Genomic DNA, 12,616 nt, shown 5'->3' with positions numbered 1-12,616 from the left:
CGAGGAGTGGGCGCTGGGGTCTGGGAGGGGCCCCAAGGTGTGTCGTTCCCAGAGGAATCCTCCGCATGCCGGTCCTGTCATCCCTTTAGAGTTAGAGAGAAGGAACTGAGAAAAATCGAAGAGAAAGATTGAACAGCTTGGGACTGCCTTGCTGAACTTTTTCCCTCAAGGCAGGGTTCTGAAGGCTGCGCCACCGGAGAGATCCAGGACCTCCGGTAGAGAGTTGACTCTACTCTGGTTTGCCCTTGGCGTGTGTAGGAGCAGTTTTTATCAGAGAGAATGGTTATCTTGCAAATTAAAGTCTCCATCCACACCCGGAAAGCTCCAAGGAGGATTCTAGTATCTCATCTTTCCTTTGTTAGGTGTAGTTGTGTAGAATGCTAGTTGTGCTTGTGCAGGCTTGTGGCCAAAGTCTGTGATTTTTTTTTTTTTTTTGTCATCTGAATGGGATTATTCAGGCTTTTTCCCTCTTCTCTGAAAAGTAGTAGTAGCTTTTCTCACCCCAACTTTCACCTAAGTTACAAAGGCTGTTGAGAGTGAGTTATTCTGGAGGTAAGCTGCTTTACCTTTATTCGTGCTTGGTGAGGTAGTCTTTTAAGCTTTTGAAAATACTGAAGCACTATCTTACACCTCAGGGGCTTTTTTTTTTTTTTTTTTTTTTTTGCTTTTGCTTCTTTCTGTTTTGTTAGGCCTATGAGTTTCAGTGCTGAAGAATATTACTTATTCCTGTTATGAGCTTGTTTGAATTGGTGTTTATAGAACAAACACTAGGATTCTTTTTTAAATTTTATTTATTTATTCATGAGAGACACAGAGAGAGAGAGAGAGTGGCAGAGACACAGGCAGAGGGAGAAGCAGGCTCCATGCAGGGAGCCCGATGCGGGCTCAATCCAGGGTCTCCAGGATCATGCTCTGGGCTGAAGATGGTGCTAAACCGCTGAGCCACCCGGGCTGCCTCAGCACTAGGATTTTATAAAGCATTCTGTTTTGAGTACTTTCTTTTTAAAAAGATTTATTTAGTCATGAAAGACAGAGAGAGAGAGAGAGGCACAGGCAGAGGGAGAAGCAAGCTCCACGCAGGGAGCCCAACATGGGACTCAGTCCCTGGTCTCCAGGATCACACCCTGGTTTAGGTGGCGCTAAACTGCTGAGCCACCAGGGCTGCCCTGTTTTGAGTACTTTCTAATCTCACTAATTCCTGTTAGTTTTCCCCTTGGCAAATTTAGTGTCTATTTGTAGTAGTCTCTACCCTTAACAGATGAAGGTAACATACAAAAAGTAGGTACTTGCTTATCTGCCCTTGGGTAAATTTATGGAGCCTGGAGAGTAGTTTCGAAAGACTCTTATTCTTAAGAGCTGCAGTCCTTGGTATTTTGAGAGCATGTCACAATACCTCCATCATCCTCCAGAGAAAGATCCTTTTGGAACTTTTTCTTTCTCATATTCCACATCATAGTAGCAGTTAGTCCCAGTATTCTAATGATAATAGTCTGAGCAGTATTTCCTTGGAATGACTGCTGGTTGCTGTTAGAGAGTTGGTGAGCATGAGTGGAGTTGAAAAATGTGAAAGGAACTGCTTCCTGTTTGCTTCAACAAGAGGTATGTGTTTGGGCAGTTGATATCCTAAAACAAGAGGATTGTTCAGGGACTGGAATTGCAAACTTTTTCCCCAAAGGTGTCCAGAACTGTGGGTTATTGTGCATCTCTCTCTTTTTCTCCCTTACCCCCAACTACTACTGTGTTAAAAAGGGCTTAACCACCCTGGAAAAATATTAGAAGCACTAGAAGATAAGACTAATAAAATGGATCTAAGGGTTCCATGAGGAACATGCGTAGTCTGATGCTCGAATGATTAGGGATCGCTTATTCTGGCAATGATAAGGTAGTTTGGGGTCTTGGACATCTGGATAGGACTTGGGTAACGCAAGAGAGCGTGTTGTTGTTGTTGTTTTCCAGTTTCCCTAACCCAAGTGTAGATAGCTCTAACATATTGAAGTTTCTTAGCTTTGCCAGTTGCTAAACACATACTGTAAACCTAGTAGAATTTCTGCTTCTTCAGAAATTTCCTTCCTTGTCCATCAATATTAGCATTTCCACGTGTTATTTTTGCTGGGCTTTTCTCTTACTTAACCAAAATGACAGGTTGTTGTTTTTTTCCTTTCCTCCCTCCCCTCCCTTTTATTTTCTCCTACCTGTTCCTCCTCAACATAATAGAAAACATGAAGGAGCCCAGGCAACGCAAAGATAACCGGCGCCCAGATCTGGAAATCTATAAGCCTGGTCTTTCTCGACTGAGGAACAAACCTAAAATCAAGGAACCTTCTGGGAGTGACGAATTTAAGGATGAAATTGTTAATCACAGAGATTCCTCTGCTGTTGGAAATGATACACAGCTCATTAAAGACATATGCAAGGAATTGGATAACCAACATCAAAATGGTCCTGTAGACCCAGAAAATATTGGGGCTCAGGAGTCCTTTCCTAGGACTTCTGGACAAGAGGATCGAAGTCTAAGAATTATCAAGAGAACAAAGAAACCTGATATGCAGATCTATCAGCCTGGAAGGCGTTTGCAGACTCTTACCAAAGAATCGACCAGCAGGGTGGGTGAGGAAGAAATCCTCAACCAGGTGGAACAACTGAGAGTAGAAGAAGATGACTATAGGGGAAATGTGAAAGAGGAGGTCATGAATAAACTAGACAAAAATGAGGCAGAAAAGAGCCTAAATGGTGACAGAGTAAGGGCTGCAAAAGGAGAAAAAGGAAAGAGGATTGAGAAGGGGGAGGGGATAAGGAAAGGAAATGATGACCTGGCACAGGGGAAGCCGGGTTCTGCAAAGCGCTACTCCCGCTCAGACAAGCGGAGGAACCGCTACCGCACCTGTAGCACTAGCTCAGCTGGCAGCAACAACAGTGCTGAAGGGGCTGGCCTGACTGATAACGGATGTCGTCGCCGCCGACAGGACAGGACCAAGGAGAGGCCACGACTGAAGAAGCAAGTATCTATGTCCTCAACTGACTCTTTAGATGAGGACAGAATTGATGAGCCTGATGAGCCCAGGAGGAGCTCGGAAAGGAAAAAACATTTAGAAAGAAGCTGGTCTGGCCGTGGGGAGGGAGAGCAGAAAAGCAACGGAAAAGAAAATCGAGGCACCCTTCGTGTCACTTTTGATGCAGAAACCATGAACAAAGATTCTCCCATGGTGATATCATCCAGGGAGGATGTGGATAGGATAAAGCCTGACAAAAGCTTGAGCAGTGGGGGCAAAGGCTCTGAGAAGCAGGAGTCCAAACACCTGAAACAAGAACTTCGAGGTCGTGGACGTGGCATTCTGATATTGCCTGCCCATACCACCCTATCTGTCAATTCAACTGGTTCTCCGGAATCTGCACCTTTGGGACCTCGGCTTTTGTTTGGATCTGGTAGTAAGGGATCTCGGAGTTGGGGCCGAGGAGGCACCACTCGGAGATTATGGGACCCAAACAATCCTGATCAGAAACCTGCTCTTAAGAGCCAGATGCCCCAGCTGCATTTCTTAGACACTGATGATGAAGTCAGCCCTACTTGGGGTGACTCCCGCCAGGCCCAAGCATCCTACTATAAGTTTCAAAACTCTGACAACCCCTATTATTATCCCCGGACACCAGGCCCTGCCTCTCAGTATCCCTATACAAGCTATAGTGCTCTGCAGTACCCCGTGGGCCCCACGAATGGTGTGTACCCTGGGCCTTACTACCCAGGCTACCCAACTGCATCAGGACAGTATATTTGTAGCCCTCTCCCTGCCAACACTATGAGTCCTGAAGAGATGGAACAGCACATGAGGAACATGCAGCAGCAGGAGCTACATAGGCTTCTCCGGGTGGCTGACAACCAGGAACTGCAGCTCAGCAACCTTCTCTCCAGGGACCGCATCAGTCCTGAGGGCCTGGAGAAGATGGCTCAGCTCAGGTATGGTGTGTTCCATCCTGGCTAGAGGGAAATGGGGATAAGCTGGAGGTATATAGGCTCTAGTGACTGAGGAATGTAGAAACTTTTTTGGCCAGTCACTGGGTGTTAAATCCCTTTCACATTGATTTTTAAAGGAAGGGACAGTTGGAAAAATAACAAAATTTTGTTTCTAGTCTTAGAAATGATGCTTCCCACTTTTTCTTTAAGAAAAAAAATCTTTAGGAGTACATGGAATCTGGAAATGGAAAGACTTTCCAGAATGCCAAGAAGTGAACAACATATAGCTTGTGGCAAAGATCTTTCAGCTGTTAAATTTAGGTGGAGGCATATGGGGAAAAACTACTAGACATAACTGTCTGTAGAATGACATTCTGCTGTGTAGAATGAAAAGTCAAATGAGTACTATACCTGGTGGCATTTTGGATTTCCTGTGAAGGAAGGTGTTTAATTTGCAAGAAGCTTGGATCTTGGATCTAGCCTTTCTTGTGATACATGTGGAGCTAGAAGTTGCATGTATTTTATTCCAGAGCTGAACTGCTGCAGCTATATGAGCGCTGTATCCTATTAGATATTGAGTTCTCTGATAATCAGAATGTGGATCAGATCCTGTGGAAGAATGCTTTCTATCAGGTGATTGAGAAGTTCAGGCAGCTTCTCAAGGATCCGAATGTTGAGAACCCAGAGCAGATTCGGAACAGACTTTTGGAGCTCTTGGATGAGGTAAACCATCATCTTTTTGTTCTCAGGATAAAGGCTTTAGCATTCTGTATCTATAGTTGTGATGGGTTTTTATCACCTGAAATACGATGATTTATAGCAGAACATTGACAAAAACTTTATGTTCTTTTCTTGGGTTTAGGCCTACCCTACCTTGTTGCTTTCCTTGGGACCATAACTTATTGGCAATTGGAGTTAGTTCTGAGCTTGGAAATTTTCTGAATGTCTTATTTGGTGGTGGGGGGTTGGTGGCTGTAGGGAGAGAAAGTGTGTCTGTGGTGTGTATGTGTGTTCATATTTTTAAAACAATTGAAAATCATTTGGGCTTTCAAAAAGGGGCTTATGCTATGAATATGTGTTTAGTTGGTGACCACTAAATACTGTGTATACTCTCTTTACATGGGATGAATAAACATTAGCAGAACTGTGAACAGGTTATTTGTCCTAGTTTCTGGTAGGTAGATTGGATCACAACAGCCTGATTCAGCTGTTTCTTATTTTTTGTCTTTATAGGGTAGTGACTTCTTTGATAGTTTGCTTCAGAAGCTGCAGGTTACTTACAAGTTCAAACTGGAGGACTACATGGATGGTCTTGCCATTCGCAGCAAGCCATTACGCAAGACAGTAAGCCAGCTTCTTTATCTTAAATTTAATCATCCGTTTAGTAAGCATTTGTCTAGTGTTTTGTGCTAGGCACTGTGCTGGATGTTGAGGTACAGAATGAAAGATACAGTCCAGGGCAGCCCCGGTGGTGCAGCGGTTTAGCGCCGCCTGCAGCCTGGGGTGTGATCCTGGGGACCCTGGATCAAGTCCCACGTCAGGCTCCCTGCGTGGAGTCTGCTTCTCCCTCTGCCTGTGCCTCTGCCCCTCTCTCTCTGTGTCTCTATGAATAAATAAAATCTTTAAAAAAAAAAAAAGATACAGTCCAGTGGAGGAACAGACCAAGTAAACCAGTAATAATCATGTAGTAAGTACTATGGTAATGTTACATATACAGTGTGGAAGGGGCATAGAGTGAAGTAGCTCTGATTCAGACTGGTGGTGTCAAGGGGAACTTCTGAGAGACTATCAAGTCTTGAAACACGACTAGGAGTTGAAGGGGCAGTATAGGGCACAGCAGGAGAGAATCAGGGCTTGTTGGAAAGTGTAAGAAGTTCAGTATTCTGGTTTTTGTAATGTGGCATTGGGCTGTTACAGGAGGTAAAACTGAAGTAGAAAGGGATAGATCAGAAACTTTGGTATCTATACTGAAGACTTTGGAATTTATTCTGAAAGTAGTGCAGAGCCATGGATTGATTTCTTCTTAGAACCAGTCATTCTGGCAAATAGTAGAGGAGTTTGGGCAAGAATAGAGGTTGGAGAATCAGGTTGTAGGCCTGAACTAAGGTAGAGATAGTGGAAGTGGAAAAGAGGAGACAAATTGGAAATATATAAGGGAAGTAGAGTTGACTTGCTGGCTGATTTGGTGCGAATGATGAGATAGGAGGCATAAGGAGTCTATATCATCTCCCAGCTTGTGGTCTAGGAGAGTGGCAGGGAAGGAAGAGATTAGTTCAGTTTTGGCTTACATAAATGGAGGAACTTGAAAATAAGCAGATGAATGTTCTGGTCTGTTCAAAGCTTGGGAAAGAGCTAAGTTGGTGATACGGATTCAGAAGTCATCAATCTATAAGTGATAGTTGAAGCAGAAGTTGGGATACTGGGATACTGGCCAGTCAGCCAGAGTGGGGCGAGGGGGATCAGATTTCAAGATGTTAGTGGGTAGAATTGCTAAGTGTTATAGAGTCATTGAATGTTAAGATTACTAAAAGTGTCCATTGGATTGGATGAATTTACCCAATTTATTTCAATTGGAGAGGATGCAAGACAAATTGCAGAGAATAAGAAGTGAGACAGTAGATACAAGAAGGGAGTAATATATTGGACCATTCTTGTAAGAATTTTGGTTGTGAATGCAAGGAGGGAAGATAGTAATTAAAAGAGAACATAGGGCAGCCCTGGTGGCTTAGCGGTTTGGCACCACCATCAGCCCAGGATGTGATCCTGGAGACCCGGGATCGAGTCACACATTGGGCTCCCTGCATGGAGCCTGCTTCTCCCTCTGCCTGTGTCTTTGTCTCTCTCTCTCTCTCTGTGTCTCTCATGAATAAATAAATAAAATCTTTAAAAATAAATAAATAAATAAAAGAGAACATAGTGTCAAGAGAAGTTTGTTTAAGATTTTATTTATTTATTAATGAGAGAGAGAGAGGGAGGCAGAGACACAGCCAGAAGGAGAGGCAGGCTCCATGCAGGGAGCCTGATGTGGGACTCGATCCTGGGACTCCAGGATCATGCCCTGGGCCAAAGGCAGGTGCTAAACTGCTGAGCCACCCAGGGATCCCCTGAGAAGTTTGTTTTTAAGCTGGTAGAGACTTCTATATTGAGAGGAAAGGGTCAGGGGAAAGGAAGAGGTTAAAGACTCATTAGAAAAGTGCACATGATTTATGGAGCAGAGACTTCCTCTTGTCTTTCTACTCCTGATGATTGCTGTACACAAACTCTGTTACTAATCAACAAGTATTTATTGAGACTCTCCTACATGCCACATGTCTGTCTGTCTTTCTTTCTTTCCTTCTTTCTTTCTTTCCTTTCTTTCCTTTCCTTCCTTTCCTTTCCTTTCCTTTCCTTTCCTTTCCTTTCCTTTCCTTTCCTTTCCTTTCCTTTCCTTTCCTTTCCTTTCCTTTCCTTTCCTTTCCTTTCCTTTCCTTTCCTTTCCTTTCCTTTCCTTTCCTTTCCTTTCCTTTCCTTTCCTTTCCTTTCCTTTCCTTTTCTTTCTTTCTTTCTTTCTTTCTTTCTTTCTTTCTTTCTTTCTTTCTTTCTTTTTTTCTTCTAGATTTTATTTATGAGAGATACATACAGAGAGAGGCAGAGACATAGGCAGAGAGAATAGCAGGCTCCATGCAGGGAACCCGATCCGGGACTTGATCCTGGGACTCCAGGATCATGCCCTGGGCCGAAGGCAAATGCTCAACCACTGGGCCACCCAGGCTTCCCGCCATGTGTCTTTCTAGGCACATATAATTCATTGTGGAACAAGAAAGCCATGATCCCAACTTATGGAGTTTAGAGTTTGATTAGGGGTGAGTATAGATGGTGTATTAGTAATTGCAGATATAGTGATTTCTGGAAAGGATATTGTGGTGGTGGTATAATATAAAGGAATTGAGAGGATCATGGAAGACTGAGGAAGTCACAGTTAAGCTGGGGCTGAAGACCTGAGATGTTATAGCCAGGTGGAGGTGTATGTGAAGATGCTACAACATTCTGTGGAGAGGAAATAGTGTATGTGCAGGTCCTGAAGCAAGCAAGAGGCATGGTGTGTTGGGGGGACTGAGAAAAGTCTAGTCTGACTGAGGGACAGAGTGTGGGGGAGAATGGTGCTGAAGAGGTGAACAGAAGCTAGATCATCTGGGACTTTATCCAGAGGATAGCAGGCTGCCTTTGGTGAAATTTGTTTTTTTCTTCCCTGCATTGAGATAGCAGAATGCTGTGGTATGGAAACATAATCTGTTTTCTTTGTACTTCATTAGTTAAATACAAAGGGCTCTTGGTGTTCATAGAAAGTGTGGAATGGTCAGGACTCTGAAGGTATATGGCATATAGTGGTATATAACTTTGCTGAGGCACACATTTATTATGTATTAAGAGGTTGATGTACAGTAACTAGTTATTTAGCTAGTGGATGAGCCTTCCTAAGGGCAACATCTACTTCTCCTTGAAGGCTTTGTTCTTTATTCAGTGATGTGTTAATTTCTTATGTGTGAAGTAGAGTGGAATTGTATGTTATGAAGTGATGTTCCTTAGGTTTTTTGGTTGGACATGTGTCTTGTGATTGTTAAGGGTGTACTCTGTTGTGTTCTCACTGAGGGACAGATGCAAATCCCATTAGTGAGAAAACACATATAGAGAGGGAGTGAGAACTACCCAGTCCAGGGCACTGTTGTAGGTGTTTTGTTGTTTTTTTTTAAAGATAGATAGATAGGTAGATAGATAGATACATAGATTTATTTATTTATTTGTTTGTTTGTTTGTTTATGATAGAGAGATGGGGGGGCGGAGACACAGGAAGAGGGAGAAGCAGGCTCCATGCCAGGAGCCCGACGCGGGCCGGGACTCCAGGATCACGCCCTGGGCCAAAGGCAGGCGCTAAACCGCTGAGCCACCTAGGGATCCCCTCTTGTAGGTGTTTGGTAAAGGGTAACTATGCTATTGTTTTAGGGATTTGTTATTGTTTTGCAAAGTGAATGTAATGCAGTAACAGTGCAGTGATATTAAGAATTTGAGGGATCCCTGGGTGGCGCAGTGGTTTAGCGCCTGCCTTTGGCCCAGGGCGCGATCCTGGAGACCCGGGATCGAATCCCACGTCGGGCTCCCGGTGCATGGAGCCTGCTTCTCCCTCTGCCTATGTCTCTGCCTCTCTCTCTCTCTCTGTGTGACTCTCATAAATAAATAAAAATTTAAAAAAAAAAAAAAAAAAAAAAAAAAAAAGAATTTGAGGAGAGAGAGACTATAGTGATGACAGGAACATAACAGAATAAACAGTTGTCATAGTATTTGTATATCACTTTATAGTTTGCGAAGTATTTAACACTTATTCTCTCCACTTACCCTATGGAATATGTATTTTTGTATTCAGATAAAGAAATTTGAGTCCCCAAAACAATCCCAAAGACCTATGGAAGATCACACAACTCTTTCGTATAGTTAGGTTTCCTGACTGTTGGTTTCAGAATGTTTTCTTCTGTTTACCTGGGACATGAAATAAGAATGACCTCTTCTCTTTTCTGTCATTTCTTCTCATTAAATTTTGTATCACATGTTTTTTGCTAGCCTAGCTTAGACTAAAAACTTTTTACTTTGTTGAGGACTACTAGTGCCTGATTTATTAATGCTGTTTGGTCACTTTGATCCTATCTTTGTCCTTTGGGGTTGAAGTTAGAGCTTCTTGGGTATACTGCTAACTGATCATTTTTTCCTGAAGGTAAAATATGCTTTGATCAGTGCCCAGCGATGTATGATTTGCCAAGGAGATATCGCTAGGTATCGGGAACAAGCCAACGACACAGCAAACTACGGGAAAGCACGCAGGTACTTTTGCCTCTTGTTCATTGCTTCTCTTTCCTTGTGGCATTAAGCTAAGCCGTGTTAGGACAATGGGCCACCCAAGCTGCCTCCCATATGGAAGCCCTACAGCTGTCCCTGTGGGTCTTTGTAATCAGGCTTTACCACTCCAACTACATCTAACACTCCAGCTTATGTCTTAAGCAGTTAGGGTTATCAGGTGATGAATTGGGAAAGTGTTGATATGAAGCTAGCATTTTTTTACTGTTTTTCTATTCCAGTTGGTATCTAAAGGCACAGCATATTGCTCCCAAGAATGGGCGTCCCTATAACCAGCTGGCTCTGCTGGCAGTGTACACGGTAAGCAATCCTATGGATGGGGAGTGTTTTGCAGGCAGTATCTTAGAAAGAATGGCTTTTGATAGCATCTCTGCTCCTGGGGCTAAAGTTCATCTGAACACTAAACCTAAAAAATATCCTTTCCTGTCTTCCATCCTCACATTCCTCTTGTTACTTTCAGAGGTTAGTTGTCAGTGATTCCTTATTCCAATTGAATCTGTACTTCATCCCCTTTCATTGCACTTAAGTTCCTCAGGGTATGTTCATGCTATAGCCAAACACCACTCTGTTTTTGACCAAGGCTTCTGCACTGAATCTTGTCTTGCTTTCCTTCCCTGTCCTGTTGAATGAAGTTACTCATTTCCAGGGAACTTTCACTTTTCCTTAAAGCCCTAAGTAGTGAGATCCTTCCTTCCTTTCCTCAGATTATCCCCTATTCCTATTAAGTTTTAGCAGAAGCATTTAGTGCTAAATTGTATCTTCCTAGGTCTTACCAGACTCCTCTAAATATGCCTCTATCAGAGAGCCTTGGGAGCTAATAACAGCCCCTAATAAGGAAATTGAATTGAAAGGGGGGAAGGTCAACGGGAGGTATCAAAGATTTAAATATAGGGATGCCTGGGTGGCTCAGTGGTTGAGTGCCTGCCTTTGGCCCAGGGTGTGATCCTGGAGTCCTGGGATTGAGTCTTGCATCGGGCTCCCTGCATGGAGCCTGCTTCTCCCTCTGCCTATGTCTCTCCCTCTCCCTCTCTGTGTCTGTCATGAATAAATAAATAAAATCTTAAAAAAAAAAAAAAAAGATTTAAATATAAAGCAGCTAACATACTCATTTAGCTGGTAGAGTTTTCATAATGCTGTAAATTTCATTGCCCAAGTAAACAATATTTGTTTTATTTTTATTTTTATTTTTATTTTTTTTTTTATTTTTTTTTGTAAACAATATTTGAATTAAAATTTTTATTTTTTATTCCCCTATGTTCAATAAAAGGTTCAAAGAAATTCCTAACACTTCATGATGGATTGAAATTGTTGATTAAGTAGTGTGGTTGATAGAGACACTTCCATCTATATCTATTGAATGTCTTCATTCACTTTTTATTCTCTTTAGTACATTAACAGTATTGTGCAGCCATCAGCTCTAATTCAAGACATTTTCATTACCCCAAAAGGAAACTCCATACCCATTACTCTCCATTTCATCTACTTCCCAGCCTCTGGCAACTGTTAGTCTGCTTTTTTCTCAGGATATACCTGTTGATTGTTTCATATAAATGGAATCATCCAGTATGTGACCTTTTACATCTGACTTCTTTCATTTAGCATAAAGTTTTTGAGGTTTGTTTATGTTGTAGAATGTCTCAGTACTTCATTTTTATGGCCAAATAATATTCCATTGTATGGATATACCATATTTTATTCATCAGTAGTTGGACATTTTCATTGTTTTCACCTTTTAGCTGTTGTGAATAGTGCTTTTGTGAGATACAGGTATTTGAATATCTGTCTTCAGTTCTTCTGAGTCTATACCTATGAGTGGAATTTCTGGGTTGTATGGTAATTCCGTGTTTAGCTTTTTTTTTTTTTAAGGTTTGTTTATTTTATTTATTTATTTATTTTTTGACAGTTAACCAAAAACATTTTTGTCTTCAGAGAAGAACTGTTCTTCTTTTTCCAAAATAATAATGATTAACTTACAAAAATGGGCATTTACAATGCATCTTCAAAACATTTCCCTTTAACGGGAAACTTAGCTTTACAGAATCCAAACATTAAAAGGCTTAAAAAAAAAATCGATTTTGTTGTCATTATAGGACAAAAGAGAGTAAGGAAATCCATTCATACTTCAGGACCTTCTCCTCCAGGAACTAGCCTTGTTATATTATTTCCATTTAGCAAAATTTGATCTAATTTAGTGATCCTTCTTCCTTCTGGTGTGATTTCAAATTCAGTGACATCCTCCAGTACCATATTGACAAAGTCATCAAATCCCAAAAGTGTGCCAACAATTTCTTTATCACTCTTCATCACAATGTGAATTCTTGATCCTATACATTTGTCCACGAGCTCTAGAGGCAGCAGCTGCGATGGGTTAGTGGTAGCGTTGGCTGCCATGGCTACGCCTATTTTTTTTTTTTTTTAAGAGAGAGAGAGTGTGAATGTGTGAGTGAGGGGAGCAGCAGAGAGAGAGGGAGAGAAGCAGACTCTCTGCTGAGCATGGAGCATGATGCAGGGCTCAGTCTCATGACCCTGAGATCATGACCTGAGCCAAAATCAAGAGTCAAATGCCTAACTGACAGAGCTACCTAGGCACCCCCTCTGTTTAACTTTTTCATAGAGGCTGCACCGTTTTACATTCCCACCAGCAATGTACAAGGGTTCTAATTTCTCCACGTTTTCACCAACATTTTCTTTTTTTTTTTTCCACCAACATTTTCATTTCTTTGATTATGACCAACCTAGTGAGTGTAAAGTGATATCTCATGGTGGGTTTTCTCCCCCCACTTG

The 12,616-nt window shown here is 42.0% G+C and overlaps 2 protein-coding genes across 10 annotated transcripts in view; one reads left to right on the top strand and one right to left on the bottom strand.

Annotated features, from left to right (window-relative positions):
- SMG6 (SMG6 nonsense mediated mRNA decay factor) overlaps positions 1 to 12,616 on the top strand; it is a 242,729-nt gene that overhangs the window by 546 nt on the left and 229,567 nt on the right. For 6 of the 9 annotated variants that reach the window (XR_003147065.3, XR_003147064.3, XM_025476105.3 and 3 more), the window contains exons 2-6: positions 2,215 to 3,952; positions 4,480 to 4,672; positions 5,183 to 5,293; positions 9,693 to 9,799; positions 10,054 to 10,132. Coding sequence is in view for 7 of the 9 variants with exons in the window: in XM_025476105.3 (XP_025331890.1) it covers positions 2,215 to 3,952; positions 4,480 to 4,672; positions 5,183 to 5,293; positions 9,693 to 9,799; positions 10,054 to 10,132 (2,228 nt within the window). In the remaining 2 variants the exon portion in view is untranslated. Of the gene's footprint in view, positions 1 to 1,451; positions 1,600 to 2,214; positions 3,953 to 4,479; positions 4,673 to 5,182; positions 5,294 to 9,692; positions 9,800 to 10,053; positions 10,133 to 12,616 lie in introns of those variants that run through there. The other 3 variants (XM_025476106.3, XM_049114879.1, XM_049114881.1) reach the window with 3 other exon arrangements.
- On the bottom strand, positions 11,750 to 12,249 carry LOC112677554 (U6 snRNA-associated Sm-like protein LSm5). The gene has a single exon (XM_035721452.2). It carries the CDS (start codon positions 12,221 to 12,223, stop codon positions 11,948 to 11,950), a length of 276 nt encoding a protein of 91 aa, XP_035577345.1. The 5' UTR covers positions 12,224 to 12,249; the 3' UTR covers positions 11,750 to 11,947.

This window comes from Canis lupus, chromosome 9 (assembly GCF_003254725.2).
Source record: "Canis lupus dingo isolate Sandy chromosome 9, ASM325472v2, whole genome shotgun sequence".
Classification (NCBI taxonomy): Eukaryota; Metazoa; Chordata; class Mammalia; order Carnivora; family Canidae; genus Canis; species Canis lupus.
Note: the sequence above shows the minus strand (reverse complement) of the source record. Positions and strands in the feature narration are given on the sequence as shown.